This window comes from Podarcis bocagei (assembly GCF_964188305.1).
Source record: "Podarcis bocagei genome assembly, chromosome: 8".
NCBI lineage: Eukaryota > Metazoa > Chordata > Lepidosauria > Squamata > Lacertidae > Podarcis > Podarcis bocagei.
The window spans coordinates 53,029,806-53,048,501 of record NC_138133.1 but is presented as its reverse complement, the minus strand read 5'-3'; the positions used below and the strand labels follow the sequence as shown (position 1 = coordinate 53,048,501).

Sequence of the window (18,696 nt, the reverse complement as noted above, 5' to 3'; positions counted from 1 at the left end):
AAAGTGTAACCCAGTCCAGCACAGGTGGACAATGTATTCTACTCCAAAGAAAATCTCACAGGCTTCCACCCACCCAACCCAACTCGTATGGACCCTGCACTCACAACCTTGACATTATTAGCCCAACAACTCTGACCTACTCAGCTAGCTAGACTTTGACTTCCTCCATCTCCACTCAAAGTATTTTCTTCCATGAGTCAATAGTTTGTTCAACATGAATAATGAAAAGTAAGTCTAAGATAGCTTTATTAATGATCAACTACTTAGTTGGTTTCAAGGTTCTTTAGCTGATACTTTATATCTACTTTATGTTGGTTTTAGTATGGATTTAAGTTTTTTCTGTTGACAATGTAAGTCTTTTTGACCGTGTAAATTAAAGTATTATGGGTTAATGAAGTAAAGGTTTTTTAAAACCACAGCAGCAGCAACAACAACAAACTAGCAATCCAAGACATTATGTACTCAAAACTGTTACATGCAGGTCAAGTCAGACATAATGATTTTCTTTAGGCAGCCTGCATTTTTCTCTTTGTGTGGAACTTTTCACATAGTGCAGACTGGGCCATGGACTGCCACAGGAACTTTCTTCAATGATCTTGTTAGTAGTTGAGCCAGCTTTCTCCGTCTAGGGTGAAATTTCATGCAGTCATGCTCTGTATAGACACAAAGTGGCGGTTGGGGGGCGGGGGAGATATGAAAATGTCTTATTATTTCTGCACATGGGCAACCCCATGCCTTTTAATCAGCAAAGAGTGAGTTCAGAGTCCAGGGAGATAGGATAGATGCAAGGGAGATTTTATTTTATATAAATCTGTATATATCTGTTTATACTCTCTCTCTTTTACTCCGGGGGGGGGGGGAGAGAACTCTCTGTTCTTTTGCTCCATTCCAAGAGTACACAACTTTAGACCACTTGATGCAGGAGTAATCTGGGGTGCTTGCTAGGGATAAAGGCAATCCAAAGCTTTGGGGGCATGGTTGAGTGGAGCCAGTGCCCCCATGGCAAAGATCCTTGAGTATCTGTCTGCTCACCACTCCTCTTGGCCAGAGGAAAAGATTATTTGTCCCTATCTACAAGGATGTGCACCAACAAAATCAGGGACTAACATCACCAGGAAACCCTTGTAATACTTTGCTTAGAAGGTTAAAGCACTGTGCTCTGTAGAGATAGTCCAAGGCTATTGTTGGGGACAAATAGAGCAAGAAGAGAAGAAGCCAGGCTCAGGCAACTGTTAAGGTAAAGACTAACCTATCTGGGCATATGTATATATAGTTGGGTGCAGGAATGCCTTGGGGGGGGGGACAGGTGGGAATGTGGTGGGACAATACAGCTTCCAGTTTCTCTCATGTCTGCAACTGGGTGTGCTAAGCACTAGAAGCAAACAGTGGTGAACCATTGTTTGGTTAGAGGGTCAGATTAGGACTGAAAGGAGGCCGGTTCCAAGATCCCTGGCAGATCTTGAGTCCGTCTGACATACCTTACAGAGTTGTTATGAGGACAGAAAGGAACTATGCATGCTGGAGGAAGGGCAGGGTTTATTTTTAACCAGGATTCCTCGTTTGAACATAATGCTAGGCTGAGATTCTTTGAAAGTAACCTTGGCAGAAGTCCTGGAATTAGGAGAAAGGGGGGAGGCACATGGATTTTGTTTCTTATCTGGAAATAAACACAGAGCTGCAGCCTTATTTTGTAGATTAGAACTTTTTTTAAAAAAAAATCGAGCTTTATTATATTCTCAGGGGATTGTGGAAGGCATTCATTGGTATCAAAGTTTTAAAAGCAAAAATAATACATTTTCAGTTGTTGGGGATGAAGCCAGTTTGTGAGGCATGGCCACATCAAGACATAATGTGCTTAGTGCCAAGTTGTTTCATCATATTTAAAATTCTAAATGTAATTTTCATGAGTTGAGTTTGTTGAATTGTGTGGGAATTGTGTAATACTGGACTGAAGTGTTTCCGTACTATCATCTCAATAAACAGAGTTTTTACTGTGTAATTGAAATGACTTACTTAATACGTTACTTTACAAATAGAATGATTATCTGTCTTAACATGAGAAATGAATCTTGGAGACTATTTAAGAAAGACAGTATTGAAAGCAGATCCATTTCTTACAGAGTTTTTCCCATCTCCTTGTTAAAACAGAATATACATTGTGCTCCCTATGTGGCATGTCAAGACCACTGTGTGATGTGTCTGTAGCTGGATTATTTTGCATTTTAATAATGCTGGTGGTGTACCTGATTCACAAAGGCTCCCATGCTTGCTATTGTAGTAGGGTATATTTAGACAGCTATTAACTCTTGAATTTCTCTGACTTTAGAGCAGCAAATTGGTTGATAGTGAATTCCATCTTTGCAATCCCATTATAATGTAATATAGGGATTAATGCAAGTTTAGATCGAAACTGAATTTATTGTTCCTCCTATAACCAAGATTTAGTTTCATTTTTAGGTGTTTTGGTTTTTTTACTCTCCTATCTTTCCATGAACACACTGATTATTTGCACAACATCTGAACTTTCTCCTGCAAAGTCAAGCAAAAGAAGGCAAACACACCGTGCACTAAGAATCTTGCTGCTGTGTTTGTTTAAAAAAATAAGAAAAGCTTTTTCATACATTTATCAGGAATGTTTCCCCTTGACTAGTCAGAATTTTGAATTTCTTAACTAGGGAAACACCAGATAAAGTGATATTGAGGTTTAAGGTTTCCCTTTGTAGTTTGTTCGTACCATCCTGGGCTGGTCATTTAAATTTTCAATGTTTTCCTTTTCCTAGTTCGGTTGAATCATCTGCATCAAGCTTAGTTGCAGAACTTCAAGAAAAACTTCAGGAAGAAAAGGTGAAGTTTTTGGAGCAGCTTGAAGAACATGAGAAAAGAAAAAATGAGGAAATGCAAAACATTCGAACATCACTCACTGCAGAACAGCAGGTAGACGAGGCTGTTTCAAGATTTCAGATTAGATACACTTGTGAGGATGCTTTAAAGTAACTGGGAGCTCCATTGTTTTTCACAGCCTTCTTAGAAATTCTCATTCCTCAGAATTCCAGGACCTTTTGATGGTTTCCTTATGTCTTTAGCTTGCAAAGGGATTATTGCCTAGCATTTCAGGCTAGTACTGGTTTTCTGACATGTCACATACAGCCACTGCTTGTTCTTATACAATCCCTGTTCAATTGAGTGGAGTTTTCACTGGTGTCCCAAACAACTTCCATTGCATGTTTGGCAATTGTGCCACTACATCTCAAAGATGCTGGCGCAAAGAGACAAATGAGCAGCTTGGAGAACATCAAAATTGGATGCATTCTGGGCTTATGCTTCTAAAAAGTAAAATCAATCAATCAATCAATCAATCAATCACTATTAATTGTTATTTCCAAGAAAACATTTTTACCCTGCTTAGTCAAAGAAGGCTCAAAAAGCAGCTTACAAATTTTGATGATGATAAGACAGTCCCTGCAGCTCACAGTTTTAATGAGGTATAGCACAAAAAAGAAAAGGAATGGGGAAGGAGGTGGGGAAAGCAAGCTGGAACTAAAAAATACGAAGAAGCAGAGCCAAAAGTTCCCAGTCTTTCAGTCTTACCTCTCTCCCTCTCCTGTACCTGATGGAATGGCTTCTGATAGATGGCTGCTGAGGGAGGAGGCCAAAGCTGGTATGTTGTAGCCTCTTCAGAGATTGAAAAGTACCTATTTATTTTTTTCATGTCATGTATATGTACATTGTATTGCTTAAAATAATGCTGATTCTGTATTTTCAGACGACGTTTAACACTGTTCTAACAAGAGAAAAAATGAAAAAGGAAAACATAATAAATGATCTTAGTGACAAATTAAAAGCAATAATACAGCAGCAGGAAAGGGATAAGGGTAAGCAAATGTTTTGTACATGTAGTTTGAATCCAATTAATTGCTCTGCAGAATATCAGAATGTTGAATATTACTTATTGGCTGCCTTTTGCTCAGATCTGATTGAAAGTCTTTCTGAAGACCGAGCCTGTTTACTCGAAGAGAAGAAGAAACTTGAAGAAGAGGTTAATAAGCTGAGAAGTAGCAATTTTGTTCCACCAGCCTGTTTACCTCCTCCTTCAGAACCTCCCGGAGCTTGTGCAGCTGATTTTACAGCAGAAACTGAGCGATTAACGTCAGATACCACAGAAGAAGGAAAAATGGATTCCACGCTGGAAACAAGCATGATGGCTGTAAAGTTAGTACACAAATCTTGAAATAGATATGTATCTGAATGTCAGTAGGCATTGTTTTGAATTTTTTATTCTTATTTGAAATGTTTGAAAATGCCCCCCCCCAACTCCACTGTCATGTGAAGCAACTCAAATCTGAGGTGAATAGGCTGTGGGTGCAAGGCTTTTGGACAACCTGGAATTCTTGAGGGAATTTGTATTTATATTTTGATCTGATTTGATACATTTTTACATCTCCAAGCTCTTCAGGAATGGGAAAACACTAGGCAGAGAGACAGACAGAGAGAGGAGTATATAGTTTTGTGAATGACATCTTTATTTCTTTGGTTATCGGCATTCTCCTTTTCCTTCCAGTTACAGTGTTTATTTTGCTGTCAGGGATAAAACACATCCATCTACACCTTGTTCGGCTTTGGCAGCATGTGACTTTGGTGCAAATTTGAACAGAGAACAATATTCTTTTTTAAATGCCTCAAATAATTTTCTTTATTCATAACTCTAACCCGTCCACCATCCTTCTATAATTTTTGCAGGCACCATATACTGGCACCTTTTCCTCCTTTTTTCGTCATGTTCATGGAAATTGTTTGCAAAAGTACATAGGAAATCATTGGACCTCTTTTTAGAAAACAAAAACACCTCAGACTTTAAAGGGTCCAAAATCTGAGAGCTTCATTCCCTCAGAAGTGACTACTGTGCCTATAAATATACAATTCTGTCTAAAAAAATGAAAATTTAGACTATACTGTAGATGTCATAGGAGTTGTTGGTTTTTACCCTATGTCTTGGATCCAGAGTGAAACATCAAGTCAGTACAAGCCACTGACCCAAAGCAACCCCCTCTTCAAACCAGCCAGGAAGGTCCAGAATATTTCTTCTGGACATCCCTACTATATTAGCACATGGAAGTGTTTTCACTGAACTGTGTTATCATGTGAAAACTAAAAAGAGAACTCACCTGGTATAAAGACTCTCTCACCTCAAAAAATGGTTGCTGAACTGCCTTTGAAAATCCAAAAGAGCACAATAGAAATACCATGCATGTTTTCCAAGGCATTGTGATTAATTAATTTGCTTGGATTCCTCGTTCTTTTTGTCACCTGCTATTTAGGAGCGGGGAATATACAGCATGTCAGATACACTGGAGACACAATGTAGCATGTCAAGATGAATATAATATGGCTTATCTTCATTTTCTTGTGACATATTAATCTACTAAAACCCTCTATTTGACATATTTTCTCATTAATGAAGCTGCGCATCTTGTTAACCGTTTCTTATTTTATTTTTAGTGAAAATGTGCAGATTTTGTCAGAGGAAAAACAGAGGATAATGATGTTAGAAAAAGTGAGTAGTTTTTTGCTCTGGTTACCTATTTACTGCCTTCAAGAGAGATTAGGAACCTCTGTGTTCAGCTTCATGTATTAATGTATTGTCATATATTTGCTGAAATAAGGTGGGCTGGAACCACATGGGAGCTAACAAAAGCAAAAGTCCCAACTTTTTGTCCACTGTGATTGCCTTTTTTTCTTATGCATACCGCTACTGGTTATTTAGGGAACGTTTGCCTGTGATTTCAGGTTGTTGTAAGAATATTTGTAAGGGCTATCTATATCTAATGTAGTGCTAAGCAACTTGTTCCCTTAGTGCAAGTGTTTACTCTAGCACAATGGAACTCTACTCCCCTCCACCCTAAATCTGTTCTGGGAGTTTATCCCAGATTTGGGAAGGGTGTGGGTTGTGCTCAGGCAGAGGAGAGAGTTCCATTGCGTAAGCTTATATCCTTGTGTTAATGGAGTGAGTGCATTGGATGCCACCCTTGAACCCTCTGATTTTAAGATACTTGAAGATGCTTATTTGGAAGAAAGACAAATTCATCCATTGGTCCTATCCAGAGTCATACACAGCAGCTTTAATGACGCTGAATTCTATTTTGGATGCATGATGAGCCTGAGTTGCTATTTGACATAGCACAAACAGTTCCCAAAGCACTGACAAAAACTGTGTGTGCAGTTCGAAGTGCAAGATACAGAGATCCAGCCCAGGAACTGCATGTGCAGCACTTGTTTGCACATGTGGATCCTGGTCAGCCAGAGATCTGCTCACAGCAGCATGACCTTTGCTCACAGGAGCATGTTGTGTTTTTGTTTTTTGCATAAGCCTACCTTGCTACCATGTTTGCTGTTCATTGAGCAAACCTGTTACTGCATTATATGTAATCTGTAAAATCTGTAAGTTAATTGTCCTATTAATTCTTAACTAATGTAAATTCATTGTCCCATTCTTAAATCAAGTGAGTTCCATAGTTTTACTTTGACAAACATCTTTTTAACTATTAGGTATAGGTATAGGGACCCCTGACCATTAGGTCCAGTCATGGCCGACTCTGGGGTTGCAGCGCTCATCTCGCTTTATTGGCCAAGGGAGCCGGCGTACAGCTTCCGGGTCATGTGGCCAGCATGACTAAGCCGCTTCTGGCGAACCAGAGCAGCGCACGGAAACGCCGTTTACCTTCCCGCCGGAGTGGTACCTATTTATCTACTTGCACTTTGACATGCTTTCGAACTGCTAGGTTGGCAGGAGCAGGGACTGAGCAATGGGAGCTCACCCCGTCATGGGGATTCGAACCGCCGACCTTCTGATCGGCAAGTCCTAGGCTCTGTGGTTTAACCCACAGCGCCACCCGCGTCCCATTTTTTAAGTATTACTGAGTAGTAACACAACTATTAATGCTGCTATTCTGCAACTGGATGACTGAAAGCATTTCCTCATTTTAGCTGCTTAGAACTATTGGATCAGAGTCAATACTACCCTTTTATATTAGGACATTTAAACTGATTCCCGTTAAAACTAGAAACATAGGAATTATTGTGGTTACTTTGGCTTTCCAATTAATACACATTTCATAGGTTACTGAGAAAACTCAGGGATGTAACACATACTTTGTATCCAGAAAGCACCAGGTTTAATCCCTAACACCTGTAATTAAAAAGATGTCAAACAATGACTGGTTATAGATGTGTTGACTGGTTTTTAAACTTGTAATACAGATCTCGCCTACCCAGCCATATGCCAGTAAAAAAGGGAAGATGAGTACTTGGATCTCACCCACCTCCAGTCAAAGCTGGTGTGGTGCTGGTGGGAGAGCTCATCTGTAGAGATGACTGTTTTCAAATTCCTCCCCTGCCCTCAGACTGCAGGTCATAAATTGCAGTTGGGACGTGTCGTGGAAGCTCGGACACCATGGGCCAAATTAATTTAACAGCATCAAAGATTTGAGAATTTCTTCTATCATGCAACTTCTTTCCCAGCCAATGAGAGAAAATTTAACTTTCACGAAATCAAAGCTGAATTTCCGAGTTACAGTGGTGCCCCGCAAGACGAATGCCTCGCAAGACGGAAAACTCGCTAGACGAAAGAGTTTTCCGTTTTGGAGGTGCTTCGCAAAACGAATTTCCTATGGGCTTGCTTCGCAAGACGACAATGTCTTGCGAGTTCCTGCTGGTTTTTTTTCCTCCCCCCCTTTTTCTAAGCCGCTAAGCCTCTTATCAGCTGATCCGATCAGCAGATAAGCCGCTAATAGCGCTAATCCGCTAATCCGTCAATGGGCTTGCTTCGCAAGACGAAAAAAACGCTAGACGAAGAGAATCACAGAACGGATTCTTTTCGTCTTGCGAGGCACCACTGTATGTAACTACTTGGAAGAAAAATGATTCAGCTATGAACACCATTATTTGAGTTCATACTTAATAGAGGGCACAGCTGGTATGAATTTCTGTTTCAGTAGGCCAAATCTGATCTGAAACATATTCAAACCCACTAATGTGGCACAATAAATAAGTGTGGGTTATACACTTAGCTACGCGCACACACATACTTACATCTATAGTGTTTTTAAAAAATTGAGCCTCTAGCAACACAATCCTAAACATGTTTACTCAGAATTTAAGTCGCACTGAGATAAATGAGCCATCCTCTCCCACATAAGTATAGAATTGCAGTCTTAAAATATTGAAAACATGCATATGAAGTTATAAAACTAATATATGTAAAACTATATTTAAACAAAATGTTGAAAGGTTTGTGTTATGCTGTTTTATAGACGTTGCAGTTGAAAGAGGAGGAAAATAAGAGGCTTAATCAAAGATTGGTAAGCATATAACAAAATTATGTGTTTAGAAAACAAATGTGGTTAAACAGGTAGGTTTTTGCCACTCTTGGCTTGTGGCAATGAGACTTAGCTCAAGAGGGTATGCCTTTATAATACAGCGTTCAGCCAGGCTACATTTGGATGTGATGATCCTTGTAATTGAGAGGCCCAAGAAAACTGTTGAGGAGTAAAAAATAATAATTAAACCAATACTTTCAAAGTGGTGGGGAGAGCAAATATTCCTCCTTTTTGTTTATTTGATTTCTCTCTTTTTAAAAAAATCTAAGATATTTCAGAATTTGAGGATGGGAGTAGTTTTTCAAAGAAACAGGGGAAATTATTCATATGTATGTTCGTGTGTGTGTGTGTGTGTATTGCTTGAAAATAAAGCTAGCAATATATAGTGAGTAACAACCTTGCCAGAAGCAGTTCCATGGGAGTTGCTAGGAGCTGATCTAGTCCAAGATGTATGATCTAGAATTGTGATGCATTAGTCTAGAAGCATGATGTCATAACAGGAGAGATGTGGCTACATGGGGATCTGGAACACATAACACTCATGAAAGCTGCTGGTATTGCAGCATTGCGAGTGTTTATTAGATTTATTTATGTTTCTGTTTGTGATTTGTGTAAAGGACTTTGACTAGGTATGCAGTGGTGTTCATTTAGGGATGGTTGGCAGTAGACTTGATTGATCAATTGATTAAATCATTCTTGATTAAAGATTATTTCAAGAAGGCTTGTCCCTCATTGCTGAACCTTCCCCACAGTGTACAGCCATCAAGGAGTGCTGGGAGTATAGAGAACATGCCTTAGAATGGGTAACCTGCATAGCACCCTCCAGATGTAGTCGGTCAGGGATGATGAGTGTTGTAGTCAGTCAGCCATGTTGCCTGGGACTGATGGAAATGATAGTCCAGCAAAATCATGAGGAAATCACTTTGGCTACTCCTGCTATTGATGCATCCCCAAAGGCTCTGCAAAACAGAGAATATTCAGCAGGCAAGCTGGAGTCTTGCCTGGTTTCTTTAATGAGATTTTGTAACCACTTCATTGGAATAGAAGTATTATAGAAGGTTTCTAATTACTTTGTAACTAAGAATCAGTGATACAGTAATAGTTTTGCATAATAATGATGTTGAAGTGCAGTAAAAAAGTAGTTTTCACTGGAGATACTTTTCACTGGCATTCTAAAATACTATTGGTTGGATCCAACATAGTATTGCAGTAAACATTCCAACAGCAGAACAGAATGTTCTCTCCTTCTCTTCCCCTTGTATACCCCCTAAATCTGATCTGAGGCTCTCATAACCCTCATAGTCCCATTGTGTTAATGGTAATCCTTGTGTGAGTGCAGTTATTGAGTTGACTACCATCCTACGTAATCCTATCCATTTTTACTTGAAAAGTACGTCTCACTGATATAAATAACTTGCTTCTAAATGTTTGTAGCCAAACTTTCATTTAATGGCAAACTTTCCTTTTTCCCTCATGTGAAGTCTAATATATCTTATATTGAATTGTGTTCAGCTGAACATAACAAAGCTACAAGAGAGCATTTGGCAGTTGGATGTATGATTTAAAGACCGTTTTTTGTCAGTAACAGAAGTTTCACAAGGGGAAAACAGTAACTTAATTATTTCACAAGTAAGCACGAATAATCTAAAGCTAGTTTTTGCCAGTCCATGGGTAATTATAGCTGCTACTTGGTTTTGAAGCAACTAATGTAGCAGCCAAGAGCATGACTGCATTTTTTCTTGATACTCCCAAGATTTTATCAGCAAATGCTTCCTTTCATTTACGTCATCATAAAGAAGAGATGTGAAGTACATTCTCTCAGCTCGGATGTACTGTGAGAGCAAGGATTTAAGTTCAGTTTTCCATTGATTGAGTGTTATTTTAGGACCCTCTTAGTATCGAGGTGCAGTAAGGAAACAGACCTCTTTCATCTAGTGTCACTGGAACATGTTATTTTTGTGACTGAGACTATGAAAAACCCTGAGTTTAAATGTCATAAAATAAAGGAAAGATTCTAAAAGGTGTGGGGTGACCGGACAAAAGCGTATATATTCAGCTTTTATTTTCCATATGGACAAAAAGTTACACTGTCAACATAGCAGAACACAAATTGATTGCCTCTTAATAGCCCTGTCGAGCATGTAGATCTTTGGATCCAGGCCAATATGTTGGAGAGAAAGCCTAACAGAGAAAACAGATGATAAAAGTAATTATTTTATATATTGAGACTTAAGACCAGATCTGGTGATGAGGCACACAGTTTTTAACAGCCTTGTTTAAAATTAGGATGAAATAAGAAAGCATGTTAATAAACTTATTGATGGTGTTTGGACCTGAAAATGCCATGAAAGATTTTTACAATACTGTATAAAAAAAGTGATCCCCCCCCCCCTACTTTCTGTTTGTTTCTTTGAAATGGTTGTGCACAGAATGGTCCTTGGAAAAACTATACTTTTAAGAGAAGTTTTATATTGTGTGGAAATGATTTTGATGCATCATTTAATATGGGTTTCAGTGTTTGATGTAAGTGTCCATGCTCTTTTGGTACCAATGAGCATAATTTGGTCAGCTTCTGAACGTTTTCTTTCCATTTGGGTGTGTGGGGAATAGTCCTGCTTGCAGTCTTTTCATAGGCATCTGGTGAGAACAGCATACTGAGCTAGTTGGACCTTTGGTTTGATACAGCAGGACTCTTGTTATATTCTTGCCCATTTGACTTAGAGTGAAGTACTCACTCCAAGCCCAAACAATAGGGGTGAGCAACCTTTTTGACCCCAAGGGGCTGTAGGCAGGATTGGCAGTAAGTTGAGGGCTGTGTGTTTACATGCATGTGTGTGTGCGTGCACATACATGCCCTACTGCCACACACATCCTCACACAGAAACCTTGTCACAACCTTCCCATCACACACTTTCTCATACAAATAATAGTAAAAAGAAACTTGCTGCTGCTGCTTCTGCCACCGCCATCCCAGTGCATTCACACATTTTTGTTTCATTACTGAGCCTCTGTCCTCATTGCCTTCCTTTTTAAAATTGAGTTTCACAGTGGCAGGTCAGTACAGTACCAGCTATTCAGTTAATGCCATTCAAAGTTAAATTCAGTACAGGTGAATGATCATCACCATATGCAGACTCCCAGTTGGAACTCCTGAGTGTAGCTGATCCCTGCAAAAAATCTAGCACCAATGCAAGATGTGCTTTTGGTAGGAATCTTTGTGGCCCCACTCATCTGTCAAAAATAGCCTGTGGAGAGTGAACCAGTTTTGCATCCAGGCTATTGGTTAAAGAGCTCTCCAGCTATGGCCCAGATAAAGAGCATTTCTTTAAAGCTTTCATACATACTGAAAGGATATCTTCCACTGGTGTCTGGTGGTGTCCCTAGGCAGTCTAATAAGTGGTAATAGAAATATGTTACAATAGTGACCCTATGGCCAGAATATGTCACACAAACCCTTCAGAAAAGGATAATAATAATGCTGTCTCATTTTTGCAGATGTCTCAAAGCATGTCTTCGGTGTCTCTAAGACATTCTGAGAAAATTGCAATCAGAGAGTAAGTATGGGTGTGTTAATAATGGTCAAGGAATTTTTTTTCTGTTTTATTGAATTCTTTTTTTAAAAAATTCCTCTTCTGGTAAATGCTTTTTAAAGTTCTAATTGAGTGCAGACTGAAAACAGTATATCTGAAAAGCTATTGAGTGAGTCAATTCCCTGCCTTGGTTTATTTAATTGTTCCTATTGTTTTAGGCAAGCATCTAATTGCCCCACCGCAGGTGTCTTAAAAAATAATAATGCATTGTTTGTGTTGGGATAGATAATATCCTAGAATTAAACTTGCCTTAGACAGTTTCTTTGAAAACAGCTTGCTTGTGAGACATAATAGGTGGGTGTGTAGAGAGGGGACATTTGCTGCCAAATACAAAAAACCTGGCTGATGTCATTCAAGTGATACTGGTCTGCATCCTTAAGGGAGTACTCTCCAGTAGAGGTTCCCCACACACAACTGTGCAACTGAAAGTGAGGATTTGAACCTGTCTTCCCACTTCTAGTCCAATGCTACCTACTGCACAGCACTGGCTGTATTTTTTAGAACAACAACCCACTACATATGTACTTTTGTTTTACAAAGTCATATGGAAACGCATAATAGGATGCAGTTTGTTTTATAAAGTTGTCCTGATCCACTGGCCCAAAGGAGGGCTTGTGGGACTGGTCAGATGCAGGGATACCAAAGAAGGATGTCAAAAACGCCAGAGTGACCAGTTCTGGTGCTTTATTTAAAAAAAGGTGGGGACTTGCAGCCAGCCAGCCTGCCGGATCTCCCAGCCTTTACAAAAGTGGGATGGACATCGCAGTAAGGAGGTGGCTTGTCCGCACCCAAGGAGACATGTACATCCTTTATGCACAAAGCAACATATGTGAGTTTACCCAGAACCTCCCATCACACCTGGCCAGTGAGGCCATAGGTGGCAACTGTCCAAAGTTTCTCCCTTCTCTGGGCCTAGAGCCCAGCACCCCAAAGCCCACAGATAAGCGCAGCATCAAAGCAAGCCAGTTAGCATATATCAAAAGCAAGTGATTATAAACATCTATGAGCTCATTCGTGCAACAACTGCCAATTAGTTTGGGGTTATCTTGACTACCAAGACAGTGTCTGCAGGCCTTCCAGAACATTTCACCTTTGGTTCAACACAAAAGTCCTCGATTCTGGCAGCATGTCCATACCTAGCTGGTGAAAGCAAAAACTACATAATGCCTCAAAAGCATATCACGGCACCAAAGTGTGTAAAGGGCATAATGACGCAGGCTGCAATCTTGTGGTCTCTTTCCTAGGAGGAAGCCCACTGAACTTAGTAGGGCTTTCCTCTGAGTAAACAAAAATACAATCGTGCTGCTTTTCTTCTGAGCCTTGTATTTTTTATCCAGTTTTCAGGTTGGCGATTTGGTTCTCATTATTTTGGATGAACGTCACGACAACTATGTATTATTTACTGTTAGCCCAACTTTGTATTTCTTACACTCAGAATCTCTTGCTGCACTGGATCTCAAACCAGGTGAGTGTGGTAAGTGTCATAACTCTGGAGAGAATGTTCTTCTGGTGCATTTAAATATTCAGTCTTGCAATAATCTGCTTAAAATTTATGTTTGAACATGTGAATGCATGTATTACATATACGTGTTGGGGCCAGTATATATATAACCGCTGGCTAGTGCATGATTCCCACGTATTATGAAAAATGTAAACATGAAGAGGGAATTGTGCACATTTCCCAGTCAATATACTTTCCAGCAGGACTTCTTGAATGCTTACAAGTTGATAGTATTTTGCACGCATATTTTCCATGCATTATCTCCAAAGGTATTTGAGTGGGGCATTGTATACAACCTAACTGCATTTTTTACATTTTCTGGGCAATGTGCACATTTGCCAGCCATTATGCATATGTACCAAGAAACATACCCTTTGTTTCTATCTGTAGTACAGAGGTGGTCAATCCCTTGCCACATACTACGTGCAGCCCACTGTTTTAATTTTATACAGCTTGTGGTGTCCTCTCCTGCCAATGAACTGAGCAGTGGGAGAATGAGGGTGTAGCCGCAGTCTTTTTTCTCCTGCTACTTAAGTGTTCTGTGCAGATTAGTTGAGCAGCATTGAGGATGGAGGTTTAATGCTTTGCTTCTCTAATGAGTAGCAGGGAAGCAATATCTGTGGGTGGGTGGATTTGAGGAAGGTGCATAGCTGTCAACTTTTCCCTTTTCTTGTGATGAATTCTATTCGGAATAAGGGAATTTCCCTTAAAAAAAGGGAAAAGTTGACAGCTGTGGGAAGGTGGAATGAAAAAGATGAAGAATCAAAGTATGCCCCACTAATTAATGTCCATGTAGCTTTAAAGTTGCCTAAGGAAGTTTTCTTTGGTGCTGGGTTGGGCAACTGAAGTGTAGCAGAGATGAAGGTGAGCTGCCTGCCTGCTTTTATCTTCTATTGCTCCTTGGTGAGAGTAGATCCCTCTTACGCACCATACAATAAACCAATATCTTTTGTCAGTACAGTCATACCTTGGGTTAAATATCTTCAGGTTGAGCGCTTTTGGGTTGCACTCCGCGGCGACCCGGAAGTAACGCAACGCGTTACTTCTGGGTTTCACCGCTTAAGCATGCGCAGACAGTCAATGACGTCATGCGCGGAAGCGGTGAATCGCGACCTGCAGACATGGGTTGCGTTCACTTCAGGATGCGAACGGGGATCCGGAACGGATCCCGTTCGTATCCAGAGGTACCACTGTATGTCGCAAAAAGATGACAATATGCCACTATAAACATTTTTGCCATTTAGGCTTTTTCAAATTCATTTACGCTTTTTCAAATTTAAATGCAAGATTGTGAGTTTAGAATATTGTACCAATTTGAGGTAACATTTTGTATATGGAAGTTTTTTATTCCGTCACATAGTTAAAATTAAGATTATAATGTGCCTGCTAGATAAATGGCCATGGACGTTTTTGTGCCTAAAGTAGTTTGGATATTATCATGCCACAAGTAATAAATATTCTCCTTCCAGCTTCAGGAGCATCTCGAAGACCCTGGGTGTTGGGAAAAGTGATGGAAAAGGAATATTGTCAGGCAAAAAAGGTAAGGATACATATTCAGTTTCAGCATGGCTCATTGAAAATAGTTGCAAGAGTTCCTTTTAGTTAAGAGGGAACTTTACCCTCATTCTTACTCATAACTCTGTTTTAAACTCAGTTAAAATAAAAAAAATATATCTTCCAGTAGCACCTTAAAGACCAACTAAGTTAGTTCTTGGTATGAGCTTTCGTGTGCATGCACACTTCTTCAGATAGGTATCTGAAGAAGTGTGCATGCACACGAAAGCTCATACCAAGAACTAACTTAGTTGGTCTTTAAGGTGCTACTGGAAGATATATTTTTTTTATTTTGACTATGGCAGACCAACACGGCTACCTATCTACTACTTAAACTCAGTTGTAGGAGTAATATTTAAAGTACCATATTTTTCAGTCTGTAAGATGCCCCCTATTTTGGGGGACTCAGATTTAAGAAAAAAAAGGGGGGAGATGTATCTCTGTATAAGACGCCCCCTAATTTTTGACATTATTTTTTAGGGGAAAAACCTAGTCTTATGCACAGAAAAATAAAGTAATTGTTAACTTTTTAATTCATCCCTCACATATCATAGCCATCAACACTATTTTTTATGAAAGTGCTCTGGATCAACTTCTTAAGTCTAAAAGCTTGGCTAACCATGAAATACTTTTAATTATCTTCGGGCAAGTACTTTAGTAATTTGCTGAGCTGCTGCCAATAGCTAATCAAGAAGCAAGTGCTTTGAGGTGTCACAAAATTACATTTTTTGCCCATAGCCCACTAGATGGTGAAATAGTAATTTACCTCAAAAGGAGATTCAGTTTCACTTAAATATCTTATTCTGTTAAATTGCGTAGATTTAGTTGCATTGCCCATTCACAGCGGAAATGCCATGCAGCTGCCAGCTCAACCACGTCTGCCAATAAATGAGATGAAAAAGTATTGTCTTCTGACTAGCTCTGGTATATTTCAAATAATTCTTTGCATATGTGTGTTTTTGTTTTTGCTTAGGCACAAAACAGATTTAAAGTTCCTTTGGGTACAAAATTCTACAGAGTAAAAGCAGTGCCATGGAACAAGAAAGTATAACACATGATGGAAACTCCTCATCACCATTTTTTTCTGGCCTGGCCTTCAGTGCTCATTCACCACTCCCAAGTAGCAGGCCATCATCTTTTTATACTGAGGTCCCATGACAATGCTCCACAATGTAATACTGTCCCCCCTCCCTTCTTCCTTTTTAATGTGTTACATTTTAGAAACAAGGATTTCATCACAACGTCTGGCCTAACTGTTCCAATTTTTTTACCTGGATAACTTTAGAAGTGTGGACCAAATGAGTTCATTTTCTGAAAGGGCAAATCTTACATATCATGGCTTATTTACTAGCCATGCTAATAGCCTGTTAAATATACATTAGTTCCTATTAGGTGTTAAATGTTAGCTACCATTATTACCAGCATATGACCTTTTGTGAAATCATTATCAAAATACTTGCACTCTTTAACAGATTCTTTATAATATGTATAAATTCATCAGTTATTTAAAGAGGAGTGTTCATTGCATGCAGATAATCATAAGTTTCTTCAACATGAGTTTGCCTCAGTAGATGAAAAGGTAACTACTGCAACTGGTGTTACAAAGCCCTTTAATAGAAGAGAGAGAGAGAAGAAAAATGTTGGACTGATACGAAACAGCAATAGGTAAAGCTTTTTCAAAGGATTGATCACAGAATTTTGAAGGGAAGCAGATGTGCTCTTGTATTTAAAAGAAGCACCTGAACCTTCCCAATCCACAGAGAAGTCGTGTATTAATCTATTTAGAAAAATCATATTGATAAAATTATATTTCATGGCTGAGGTTCAGGAAAAAAAGAATCCATTGTACATTAACTATGAAAAGGTCATTGAAGTAACAAATTATTGTATTGTAAAAGACACGTAGAATTTTCAAACAATAAAGATTTGAACCTGTAAATGTCTAAATGGTCTGCATGCTTTTTAAATGCCCGTGTGGTACGACAGTTCTATCCAAGACTGTTCTTGTAAATTTTAAATTTAAATGTATAAGATAATTTGTATGAATATAAAATGCCTGTATTATTTCAAAAGAAACAGCATTCTGAAACTTTCAGTGTATGGCAAAGCTCATAATTCTAATGAGAGTTCATGTTTGCACAGCAAAACATCTAAGTAAAATGGTTCAAATAAATTGCTTGGGACAAGGCAAAATAGTGTTTGTTCTAACCATTTTTCTTCATGCACAGTATCTTCCTAACTCTTCTTTGTAATTCCATAGAAGAATAATTGTAGAATTCAATCTACATTTAATGTCCAAGAGTTTCAAAACTTCTGGAAATCTTGTGAACTGTATGTAACCCTGAGCTCTTTGCTCTGGATATAGGGGCACTATAAATAGACACTCGATGACAAAGATACACATTACTGCACTTTTTCTTTTCACCACACAGAAGTAAAATAAGCAAAAATAGTAGTGGCCCTTTTCAAATGTTATCATTCCAGTCTGATGAACTGTGGGTCCGTGGGCAGGAACAAGCTGTTTCCTTGCATCCCTGGTTTCAGTGAAGATTTTTGTTGTTTCTTAAGCCCCCAGTTTCCGATGACACCCAAACTGAGTGACTGTGACTTGAGAGCTCTTGCCGAGCTATGATATGAAGCCAGGGTCAGATCCTATCTTCATACCTTGGTTTGTGGAGATATTTCCTTTTGCATATTCTGTGTAAGGCAGGCATGTCCAGAGTCTGTTTTGGGGGCCTAATCTGGCCCCCGTGGCAGTATATGTCCTGGGGTAAAATTCTAAAAAAAACAACTGAACAATTTTGGGGTAAACATTTTTTTAAAAGCGCAACAACTGTGGTCGGCCCTCACGCATGTTCACTTTGGTCCTCTTTGGAAAAAAGTTTGATCCTCTTTGAAAAAGTTTGGGCACCCCTGGACTGTAAGGTCTCAAAGTGGCGGGTGGGGTGGTATTTTGTGTGGAGAGGGAAACTATAACTAAAGTTGGACTTCCTCCTTGCAAAAAACCCTGTTAATTCAGGACACTGAAAATGAGAAGGCAGAAGCAGGTGCCACTTTGTGCATCCACCTATCAGCACTTCTCATAACATTTGAAGCCACTCCTCTTTTAAATTACTCAGAACGGAACGTACATTCCTGTAAATACTCATCCTGGGAAGAAGTTGTTCCTTGCTTACACCAGGCTCTCAGAAGAGCTATAAGAATATTAAGTCATAGATTTAGAATATAAACACCCAGTGATGGCCTTGGCTTTTCAGGAATATTTGTCATCTGTTTCATTTTATAATCTTTATGTGTGTCTAAAATGGAAATTCTGTCAAACAAAACCCTAACATATTCAGTAATGATTCTGAACAGTCAGCTGAAAAATATGCAGTTTACATACTTGTTGGATATCGCAGCCTGACTAGCTTATGGAAATATGAGTGCTATGCACTGCCACCTTGCTTCATCTAATTCCACAACAACAAACGTCATCTATATCTTCGTAATTTGAATAAACAGCACACGCACAGTGAGGAGGTGGTACTAAATTACTCAGTGGTTCCTTTCCATTTCTCATGTGCCATTTATATACGTTTTTCATTTCCGTTAGCTTCTTGTATCAGTCCTTGATGAGAAATTACTAGTATGCATTCTCTTGATCATAGAAAAAAATGTAGCTAATTGACTGTCCTTC

At 39.1% G+C, this 18,696-nt stretch overlaps 1 protein-coding gene across 2 annotated transcripts in view; it reads left to right on the top strand.

The window, feature by feature from the left end:
* Window positions 1-16,956, top strand: part of RB1CC1 (RB1 inducible coiled-coil 1) — a 47,961-nt gene extending 31,005 nt beyond the window's left edge. The window contains exons 16-24 of one of the 2 annotated variants that reach the window (XM_081204334.1): window positions 2,781-2,934; window positions 3,764-3,872; window positions 3,969-4,209; window positions 5,497-5,551; window positions 8,307-8,354; window positions 11,868-11,926; window positions 13,300-13,436; window positions 14,933-15,003; window positions 15,991-16,956. In XM_081204334.1, coding sequence (XP_081060460.1) covers window positions 2,781-2,934; window positions 3,764-3,872; window positions 3,969-4,209; window positions 5,497-5,551; window positions 8,307-8,354; window positions 11,868-11,926; window positions 13,300-13,436; window positions 14,933-15,003; window positions 15,991-16,068 — 952 coding nt within the window. In that variant the 3' untranslated portion in view covers window positions 16,069-16,956. The remainder of the gene's footprint in view (window positions 1-2,780; window positions 2,935-3,763; window positions 3,873-3,968; window positions 4,210-5,496; window positions 5,552-8,306; window positions 8,355-11,867; window positions 11,927-13,299; window positions 13,437-14,932; window positions 15,004-15,990) is intronic. The other variant, XM_081204335.1, reaches the window with a different exon arrangement.
* Window positions 16,957-18,696: the final 1,740 nt, after the last annotated feature.